The 11,717-nt window shown below is 42.6% G+C and overlaps 1 protein-coding gene across 1 annotated transcript; it reads right to left on the bottom strand.

The window, feature by feature from the left end:
* Positions 1-2,151: 2,151 nt before the first annotated feature.
* On the bottom strand, positions 2,152-11,665 carry mrpl27 (mitochondrial ribosomal protein L27). Its single transcript, XM_060940343.1, has 4 exons — positions 11,610-11,665; positions 8,223-8,351; positions 5,972-6,039; positions 2,152-4,343 (listed from the first exon to the last, which is right to left on the bottom strand). The coding sequence occupies exons 1-4, from the start codon at positions 11,647-11,649 to the stop codon at positions 4,137-4,139; spliced, it is 444 nt and encodes a 147-aa protein (XP_060796326.1). The 5' UTR covers positions 11,650-11,665; the 3' UTR covers positions 2,152-4,136.
* Positions 11,666-11,717: the final 52 nt, after the last annotated feature.

Below are 11,717 nucleotides of genomic sequence, written 5' to 3'. Positions count from 1 at the left end.
CTATATCCCCACTACTATATCCACACTACTATATCCCCACTACTATATCCACACTACTATATCCCCACTACTATATCCACACTACTATATCCCCGCTACTATATCCCTGCTACTATATCCACACTACTATATCCCTACTACTATATCCCCACTACTATATCCCCACTACTATATCCACACTACTATATCCCCACTACTATATCCACACTACTATATCCCCACTACTATATCCCCACTACTATATCCCCGCTACTATATCCCTGCTACTATATCCACACTACTATATCCCTACTACTATATCCCCACTACTATATCCACACTACTATATCCCCACTACTATATCCCCACTACTATATCCACACTACTATATCCCCACTACTATATCCACACTACTATATCCCTACTACTATATCCACGCTACTATATCCCCGCTACTATATCCCCACTACTATATCCCCACTACTATACCCACACTACTATATCCCCACTACTATATCCCCACTACTATATCCCTACTACTATATCCACACTACTATATCCCTACTACTATATCCACACTACTATATCCCTACTACTATATCCACACTACTATATCCCTACTACTATATCCCTGCTACTATATCCCCGCTACTATATCCCCACTACTATATCCACACTACTATATCCCCACTACTATATCCACACTACTATATCCCTACTACTATATCCACGCTACTATATCCCCGCTACTATAGCCCCACTACTATATCCCCACTACTATACCCACACTACTATATCCCCACTACTATATCCCCACTACTATATCCCTACTACTATATCCACACTACTATATCCCTACTACTATATCCACACTACTATATCCCTACTACTATATCCCTGCTACTATATCCCCACTACTATATCCCCACTACTATATCCCTACTACTATATCCACACTACTATATCCCTACTACTATATCCCCACTACTATATCCACACTACTATATCCCTACTACTATATCCCTACTACTATATCCACACTACTATATCCCCACTACTATATCCCTACTACTATATCCACACTACTATATCCCCACTACTATATCCACACTACTATATCCCCACTACTATATCCCTACTACTATATCCACACTACTATATCCACACTACTATATCCCCACTACTATATCCCCACTACTATATCCCCACTATTATATCCACACTACTATATCCCCACTACTATATCCACACTACTATATCCCCACTACTATATCCACACTACTATATCCCCACTACTATATCCACACTACTATATCCCCACTACTATATCCACACTACTATATCCACACTACTATATCCCCACTACTATATCCCCACTACTATACCCACACTACTATATCCCCACTACTATATCCCCACTACTATATCCCTACTACTATATCCCCACTACTATATCCACACTACTATATCCCTACTACTATATCCCTACTACTATATCCACACTACTATATCCCCACTACTATATCCCTACTACTATATCCACACTACTATATCCCCACTACTATATCCACACTACTATATCCCCACTACTATATCCCCACTACTATATCCCTACTACTATATCCACACTACTATATCCACACTACTATATCCCTACTACTATATCCACACTACTATATCCCTACTACTATATCCACACTACTATATCCACACTACTATATCCCCACTACTATATCCCCACTACTATATCCCTACTACTATATCCACACTACTATATCCACACTACTATATCCCCACTACTATATCCCCACTACTATATCCCTACTACTATATCCACACTACTATATCCCTACTACTATATCCACACTACTATATCCCTACTACTATATCCACACTACTATATCCACACTACTATATCCCCACTACTATATCCACACTACTATATCCCTACTACTATATCCACACTACTATATCCCCACTACTATATCCACACTACTATATCCCTACTACTATATCCACACTACTATATCCACACTACTATATCCACACTACTATATCCACACTACTATATCCACACTTGATTCCTGGCACATATTTATCTTTACTAGTGGTTTGCAAAAGTAGTAATCGAGTCTTCACACTTTGTTTTAATTTGAAATACCACAGATATTCCATTTATTTATTTTCTAATAAAAATAACATCAAAGCTGTCAAGGTAAGAAACATCTGCCTAGTTGAGGTGATTGACACTGGCAAAGGTGAGTGGAAAATTATAAATTGTAGGTAGGCCTGTTGATATTATTAATAATAATTGTGCGCAGCACTTTAATAAAGGTCAAATAAATAGGCCTATAAAATAAATACATTAAAAAAACAGTGAAATTATAATAATATGAGCAATAGATCAACTAGCCAGCTCTTATGCCTATCCATTTGAGCATGTTCAGTAAACATTTTTTAGGTCAAGGTGAAAATTAAATGACCAGTAGGCCATTTATAGGTCAAAATTAAAGCATAATACAGAATAATGGGAATCAAAATCAGTAGTATATGTAGGTGAGCTGGATTTGTACTTGTTGATTTGTACTTCTTGTCGGGACACACCTCCTCGGCCACAGCAAGCATGCATACTTTAACAAAGTCCCCATCAGTAAACGGCTTTCCATGGGGAGCTAGTAGGTGAGCTACCTTATAGCTCGCTCGGACAGCAGCCTGGTTGATCTGGGTTTGGTGAAGGAATACATTCTGTTGTGCAGCCAGTCAGCATTTCATCCTCCGAATCCGGTCTCCTCTTGTTTGCCCTCGCAAACTAGCATACTCTTTGTGGCGGGTTTCGTAGTGACGACGAAGATTATATTCTTTGAAAACCGACACACTTTCTTTACATACAAGACAAACTGCACGGTCCTTACACTGAACGAAAAAATAATCGGTGGTCCACTGTTCTTTAAAAACTCTGCACTCTCTGTTAGCTTTTCACTGACCGCTAGTCATTTTGCTGTCCTGAACACTGACAGTTCTCTGCGCGTGCGCTGCCTGTCACTGCTTGATTGTGAGCATATGACGAAAATTCGGAAAATATGAATAGTTCATTTTATAACTAAATATCAATTTTAATTGATAAAAATCAACAAAATACAAGATGCAGACATGTTATTATTTGCCAAAAAGCAATTTAAAAAAATAGGCCATGACCACTTTTGGGGATCGCCTCATAGGGCCGGTTCAAGTGGTGGGGGGCAGAGGGGCTGGGGGGCCGGTCAAAGGGGAGTGGCGGGCCGGAGTTTGATGACCCCTGGTCTAGAATGTGGAGATATCCTCGTGTTTGTCCGACAATAAACTGAGAAACCTCTTTGAGCAGCCATGTCTGCATCAGTGACTGTTTGCTCCCGGATCGATCCGTGAGGCAGAATCTCTTATGTGTCAGAGGTCTATGCTCCGAGATCATACTTTATCAATTCAACCTCCTTCCTTGTATGAAAGAAAAAAAAAATAGGGTGCCCAAGACTTTTGCACAGTACTGTAGAGTTTAACAAAATGTTCTTGATGGTTCTCTTAGTCCCTGACCCAGTCAATTAGCAAGAGGATGTTTTTGATAGACTCCAAAGCACAATTAAAACTCACTTAAAACCAGCAATTTAAACCAAACATTACATTCCTTCTCTCTCCGCGCAGTAATCCGCGCTACTGACAGGATCTGAAGTCGCTCAAGTTGAGGTTTGCATTAGTTCATGTTCTTAAAGTGTAATTTACACACATTCAGGAGGATATGAACATTTTATATATGAACGAAATATTATACTTTAAAAGGTTGTAGGGTTTAATGCTGATGGAAGTGGATAGTTTTCGTGTAACAGCAAATTCTGAAGTGTGTTTTTATGATCACTGAATTTCTAAAACAAACAAAAACAATGATAAACATGTTCCATTCTGGCAGGGGTGTGCAAACTTATGAGCAGAACTCTACACTGAATTCAACCAAGTAGGTTTGTGAAAATGATTGAGATGGTGCATGGTACTGCAGATTTATTAATTTTATTATTAACTTTTTAAAAGTAAACAAAAAAAAAAGGCGTTTCTTCATCAGTGGTAATATCCCGGACGAGCGCCAAACATTTCCCAGTTCACCGAATCTGGAATCCGGTTAGAACCGTTTCTCAGACCATGTCCACTAGTTTGAAGTTGTTCTCCTGCTTGGTGGGGACGACGTTGACGAAGGACTTGTAGAGCACGGCTCCTCTGGGCAGTTTGGGGATCACGTCCCTGGCTTCGGCGCTACGAGGCAGAGGGATGTACACTTCTTTAGTGTACCGCACCGTACCGTCCTCCAGAGCGTACAGCGTGTTGTTCGTCCCCATTCCCACCTGTCAAAGAAGAACAGTGCCGTGGAGAGTCAGGGTCGAGTGACGTTCTGCTGAAGAGTGACTATTAGAGAGAGTGCAAAAGTTTGTACACCCTCTGGTTTTAGAATGAGCAGAAACTAATCTTAGGCCCCATCCACACGAGTACGTTTTTGTCGAATCCGCATAAATACTTTATTGTTTCGGCCTCGCATCCAGACAGAGCTGGCTTTTTCAAGGGGTGAAACCGGTATTTTTTAAAAACGGGTCCCAGAGTGGGAAAAATCCTAAAACGCCGGATAGCCCGGAGTCGTCTGGACGGCGAAGTGGATTTTTTCAGAAATTATGACGTATAAGCCCCACCTCTCTAACCTTTAACCTCAGCCACCGCCGCTAGACGAGTCATAACAACAACGGCGGACTACAGGCTTGTGCTCGTACTGCAGAAACAACTCCGTCTATTACAGCTGCTACAACAAAACCTTCTGCTTTTATATTACTGCGAGGAGCAACAAAACTTCTCGTGTTATGAGCTTGTTTTGTAAACAGCGCGTGACCTTTATACGCATGCTCCATGGCTTCTCTTCTGGTTTTAGTGTATTGGTGTGGCGGCATCACAGCGCCACATACAGGTCTGGCATATGTACTACAACGTTTTGGGTCGTTTCCAGTGAATTGAAACGACACCGTGTTTACGGAGATTTTTCTCAAAACGACGGCGTATTGTGTGAGGCCGCGTACTCGTGTGGACGGGGCCTTAAATGTTCAAGAATTTATCAACCAATAACAAAATACCAGAATGTTAAAAAAAAAAAAAGATTTATTAAATGTCCATCTACTAAAAATTAAAAATTGTTCAGAAAAAATATATCACTAAATTGTCTTAAAATAGAAAGATAGCTTCTGAAAGGTGTGTAGTTTGTGGAAATGTTGGGTTGCTGTGAGTGGTTTAGAAGGTGAGAAATAAAAATTACTTTTTATGCAACAATTAAAACACATGATTCTGCCTTGAATGATTAGAACACTATCGCATAAAATATCACAGTCTAGCATTATATAGCGTATATTATTCTCTCCACATTCACTGGATATGAGCAATCACACGCCCTGACTGGCTACTGTATCACTAGGATATCAGCTCATATACCGTGAGTAGAGAAAAATAAAATGGCAGCTTTGTTATCAAGTATTGAAAAGAAACAGAAACAGCTAAAAGAATATTGGAGGATGAATTGTACTTGGGTTTGATATTTAAGTAGTTAGTTGAAGCAGGATTTAGAACTAATTTTAATACTAAAATAATACTCACGTATTAATCTATCAAATTCCATAAATGTTTCAGTTATTTAACAAAAGTTTAATAATAAAAAAAATTTAACATCAAGTGAAATTAAATTTAATATTAAATTAAATAAAACAGCACTAGATAAGTAATCAAATTTACATTAACGTTATTTACAGAAGTAGAGAAATACAGAAGTATAACAAGGATATTATTATTATTATTTATTACCACCACCACCTTGTGGCTTCCTGAATCTAAATCAGCCGCAGTAAGTGGAGATCGGCACTTCTAGACTACAGTGCAGAAGATCTCATTTGTTTTTAGAAAATTATCAATTATGCAGAAATGTACATTATGCAGAGCTTACATGAGCTCCCGGATGCCAGCGAATGAGCCTCTGTGTGGCGAGGATGTTACCTGCACGAACAAAGTCTCCTAAAAGGATAAAAGTGAACAGTGATTAGTGAATACTGCACAAAAACGTAAAATATTTGGAGAAGTCGCTTAAACACAGGAATAATGCAGAGGTCTCGGGTCACAGTGCGTTACAGTAAATGTGTATTAATAAAGTACAGGTTTATTCAGATCATTTTTACAAGTGTATTTCTTTAAAACTTACATTTAAAGGCCATTCACTGTACAATTAAAATGGGAAAAGATGAAATATTGCATTGGAAACTGTCAGAAATAAGGGAATGTCTAAAACCCGAGGACGAGTCCTGGGCTGTGAAATAGAGACAGAGGGTCAGCCACCACCACAGTGATCACTAAAGTAGCACTATTAGAACTAAAGTTCTGGTGGTGAAAAGATCAGGGAGGAGAAAAAAAAAAAAAGGAAAAAACCCTTTGGGTCTGATAAATAGTCAAAATGTTATTAAGCGGCTTTAAATAACGACTCGGGCTGGGAATGAAGACGATATCCATCAGTACACTTTCCTGAGATATCATAGATATTGTTTTATATACTGTATCAGCCATGACATTAAAATCACCGACAGGTGACGTGAAGAACGTCGCGGATCTGAGTGACAGATTTAAATAATATCGTCTGGCTTTTTTTCGTGGTCTATCAGATATATTCCATTCAGCAAGCATGATACTGAACGAGTCGAAGACGAGGAGCTGAATGGAATATATCTGATAGACCACGGAAAAAAGCCAGATATTATTATTATTATTATTATTCATACACATGGCGGCACGGTGGTGTAGTGGTTAGCGCTGTCGCCTCACAGCAAGAAGGTCTGGGTTCGAGCCCCGGGGCCGGCGAGGGCCTTTCTGTGTGGAGTTTGCATGTTCTCCCCGTGTCCGCGTGGGTTTCCTCCGGGTGCTCCGGTTTCCCCCACAGTCCAAAGACATGCAGGTTAGGTTAACTGGTGACTCTAAATTGAGCGTAGGTGTGAATGTGAGTGTGAATGGTTGTCTGTGTCTATGTGCAGCCCTGTGATGACCTGGCGACTTGTCCAGGGTGAACCCCGCCTTTCGCCCGTAGTCAGCTGGGATAGGATCCAGCTCGCCTGCGACCCTGTAGAAGGATAAAGCGGCTAGAGATAATGAGATGAGATGAGATTCATACACATTCCTTTCGGGTGTTCAACGCGTCTTTCTCTTTCAAAATTCTCTCAAAATCTTCTGTATTTAATGAAGCAAACCTGGCGGCCATGTTTGTTTACAAATTGTCACAGTCGCTTGCTAACGCGGAAGTTTTATGTCTCTCACGTGTGATGTCATGTTGTCTTGACAACCGTGCAATATCATAATATTGCATGCTCATTCTCCATTGGGCAGAGTGATGTAATATACGTAGCATTAGCGATATGCTAGCAATATTGCATGCTATCAAACCAAATGAATGAAACCCGCTAGAAGGGAATAGAACACGTTTTTATTCCATCGAAAAAGTGTCCTGTATGGATAATAATCACCGATATTTCACTCTGATGATGTCACTCCCAGTGTTTTCTTGACGCTTGTTGTCAAAATGGTGAACCAGTTCAAAATTAAAATTCTTTTGATTAACTTGCAGGGTTTTTTGTGGGTGTGTCCAAATAATACAAAGAACATTACACAGTGGCACGAAGATATGAGCTTTATCTTCTCGTGTTGAAAATATTTTCACTTGTGAATCTATACATTCACCACTCAAAGATAAACTTCATATCTTCACACAACCGTGTAAGATCCTCCTCATATTTCTTATTCCAGGGAATACACAAATCCAGCGCAATCTGTTCTTTCAAGTTTATCCATTCTTAATTTCATATAATGGTTAACTAGAGGCATTATGTTACTGTGAGTGTAACAGATTATTGAGATTTCAGATTTAGTTTAAGTCTTCCAAACGTGTGTCACTGTGTAAAAGTGAACTGGACTGTCCTCCTGCGGGAGGGGAAACTTTATGGTAGTTTGATTTTGTCCTGAAGAGATATTTTAGATGTTTGGTACTGCACTTTTCCATTTCTCATTATAGTCCCTTTTTCTTTGCATTTGCTTTATCCATTCATTTTTCCCCACTTTTAATGTGTGTTAAATTTTGTTTATCTCGCAATCTGTGAAGTATTTCCACATTGTTATGATTTAGAAAGTAACACTAGAACTATCTAAATATTTGTATTTACCGTCCTGTTTCTTGAAGCCGTATCTGTGACCCGGACTTTTCCCTCCCAGGTTCTTGCTGCTGCCTCCAGACTTCTTAGACGCAGGTCTGCTCGAGAGAACCGCTGGCATCGGAGACAACACGAGAAAACCTGCAGAACCACACACACACACACACACGACCAAGAGAGCATGACTACATCCAGGCAGTGTGACTCGAGATTACACAGAGCTAGAATGTCCAAACAAGACTTACAGAAATGTAGATGACAAATTCTGTATTTTGTGATTCTCAGTTTTTAGCTTTGAACCCTGAAGACTAGATTAAATAGATCGTGAAGCCCACATACACAATCATATATTTAAAAAAAAAAGATACAAATATTTATCCCGCGGTGCGCGGGGACACTGGCCAATCCCGCGGTGCGCGGGGACACTGGCCAATCCCGCGGTGTAAGGGGACACTGGCCAATCCCGCGGTGTAAGGGGACACTGGCCAATCCCGCGGTGCGCGGGGACACTGGCCAATCCCGCGGTGTAAGGGGACACTGGCCAATCCCGCGGTGTAAGGGGACACTGGCCAATCCCGCGGTGCGCGGGGACACTGGCCAATCCCGCGGTGTAAGGGGACACTGGCCAATCCCGCGGTGTAAGGGGACACTGGCCAATCCCGCGGTGCGCGGGGACACTGGCCAATCCCGCGGTGTAAGGGGACACCGGCCAATCCCGCGGTGCGCGGGGACACTGGCCAATCCCGCGGTGCGCGGGGACACTGGCCAATCCCGCGGTGTAAGGGGACACTGGCCAATCCCGCGGTGCACATAGATGAAACACTCGCTCTGGATTAACGTGACCAGACGTCCCGGTTTGACCGGGACAGTCCTGATTTTGAGTTGCGTGTCCCCAGTCCCGACAAAGATCTGTTGGGACGCTGAAATGTCCCGGTTTACACCAAACACGAACAAACTGTCCCGGTTACAGCGATCATATATAGCCAACGCGATGTCAATAAAGCTTCTAGCAATTCAGCATCAGTGTGCGTGTGCGCGCAGTCAACCTTACAATGTATCTATTTGTACAATGTTGCAATATAGAGGCCGTGTTATAACTTTTTTTTTCACTAGTGGCTGTCAACTACTACGCGACAATGCCGAACGGATGAGCGCTGGGCGGAGATGTTTGCGCACTTCAAGAGCAGGGAGATTCCTTACAGCAATGTCAGCCAGCTTTGCCACTTTGCCATGTGCCTACCTGGCACCAATGCTCCAGCTGAGCGAATATTTTCACTCATGAGCAACACCTGGACTGACGAGAGGAATTGCATGACCGTGCCTACTCTCAAAGCCTTGCTCATTACTAATTTTGACGATACTTGCTCGCAGTTTCACAGCAGGCTCTCGGGCAATAAAGCGCTACTGGAGCAAATTCACTCATCATGTAAATATATGCAATAATATATTTACCGGGGCGGCACGGTGGTGTAGTGGTTAGCGCTGTCGCCTCACAGCAAGAAGGTTCCGGGTTCGAGCCCCGTGGCCGGCGAGGGCCTTTCTGTGTGGAGTTTGCATGTTCTCCCCGTGTCTGTGTGGGTTTCCTCCGGGTGCTCCGGTTTCCCCCACAGTGCAAAGACATGCAGTTAGGTTAACGTCGGGGGCCTTGGGCTGAGGTGCCCTTGAGCAAGGTACCGAACCCCTGACTGCTCCCCGGGCGCTCTGGTGTGGCTGCCCACTGCTCTGAGTGTGTGCGTGTGTTCACTGCTTCAGATGGGTTAAATGCAGAGGATGAATTTCACTGTGCTTGAAGTGTGCATGTGACAAATAAAGGTTTGTTCTAGAAAAAAAGCATCTTCTTTAGGGTGGCTGTGTTTCTGAAACATTTTTTGTTGTCCTTCATTTGTTTCATGTGTCTTTAATCTGTATCACAGATTGTCTTGACTTGTTTGATGCTGTTGTGAATTCAGGGTTCAGGTTTTCAAACTAGTTAATAGCCGACACTGGTTAAGATTAAACAGAGGCATTTTGGGTAAAGGTTCAGAGGTGATAACGATTAGGCTCATGCGCTCATTCCTGTTACAATGCATAGCCTATTGTTTAAAAAAAAGTTAATTGCATAAAATGTTGATGTTAATATGCAAGCAATGCATTTTCTTGGCGTTTTCACAAAGGTGAAATAAATCAGTTGAAGTTGAGGCTGTTGACCCCATCCCCCATGATCCCCCATCATTCCATCATCATCCCATCATCATCATCCCCCATCATCATCATCATCATCATCATCCCATCATCATCATCATCATCCCCCATCATCATCATCATCCCATCATCATCATCATCCCCCATCATCATCATCCCCATCCCCCATCATCATCATCCCCCATCATCATCATCATCATCATCCCATCATCATCATCATCCCCCATCATCATCCCCCATCATCATCCCCCATCATCATCATCCCCCATCATCATCATCATCATCCCATCATCATCATCCCATCATCATCATCCCCATCCCCCATCATCATCATCCCCCATCATCCCCATCCCCCATCATCATCATCCCCCATCATCCCCATCCCCCATCATCCCCATCCCCCATCATCCCCATCCCCCATCATCATCCCATCATCATCATCCCCCATCATCATCATCATCCCATCATCATCATCATCCCCCATCATCATCCCCATCCCCCATCATCATCATCATCCCATCATCATCCCCCATCATCATCATCCCCCATCATCATCATCCCCCATCATCATCATCATCATCCCATCATCATCATCATCCCCCATCATCATCCCCATCCCCCATCATCATCATCCCCCATCATCATCATCCCCCATCATCCCCATCCCCCATCATCATCATCATCCCCCATCATCCCCATCCCCCATCATCCCCATCCCCCATCATCATCCCATCATCATCATCCCCCATCATCCCCATCCCCCATCATCCCCCATCATCCCCCATCATCCCCATCATCCCCATCCCCCATCATCATCATCATCCCCCATCATCCCCATCCCCCATCATCATCCCATCATCATCATCCCCCATCATCATCCCCCATCATCCTCATCATCATCCCGCTGCTGTCTCTTCTTCCTTTACTGAACTGAGACAGAGGCGCGCGCGCACAGAGCAAGAAAATACCAGATTACTCTGAGGTGTTGGTAAAGTGAGCTCGCGCAGAATGATGAAAGCGCCGGTTTGAGCCGCGCGTGCGCGAGTATCACGGTCACGCGCAGTGTGTTCCACTCGGGCCCGCTCTGGATAATTTAGCGAAACTACCCAGAAATATACAATAATTACTTTCTATTAAACATATATCTTTTATACAAGCTATTCCTACATGTTGTTCTTTTAAACGCTTACCGTAAATAAATATTTTTAACCAACTTACCTACTCTGGGTTTTAATAACAAGGGCACGAGCGCCGCCATTTTGAAGCACGTAACTGTAACGTGATGACGTAATGACGCTCAAAGACGCAGGGTCTGCATTACTCTCA

Source organism: Neoarius graeffei, chromosome 14 (genome assembly GCF_027579695.1).
Source record: "Neoarius graeffei isolate fNeoGra1 chromosome 14, fNeoGra1.pri, whole genome shotgun sequence".
NCBI classification, from domain to species: Eukaryota; Metazoa; Chordata; class Actinopteri; order Siluriformes; family Ariidae; genus Neoarius; species Neoarius graeffei.
Note: the sequence above shows the minus strand (reverse complement) of the source record. Positions and strands in the feature narration are given on the sequence as shown.

Bases quoted from the DNA above. Each gene is read 5' to 3' on its own strand.
- mrpl27 (XM_060940343.1), bottom strand. From the start codon at position 11,649: ATGGCGGCGCTCGTGCCCTTGTTATTAAAACCCAGAGTAG. The intron at 8,352-11,609 runs GTAAGTTGGTTA...GTGGTTCTGCAG, and splicing joins GTTATTAAAACCCAGAGTAG to GTTTTCTCGTGTTGTCTCCG. The intron at 6,040-8,222 runs GTAAATACAAAT...TTATCCTTTTAG, and splicing joins CGGCTTCAAGAAACAGGACG to GAGACTTTGTTCGTGCAGGT.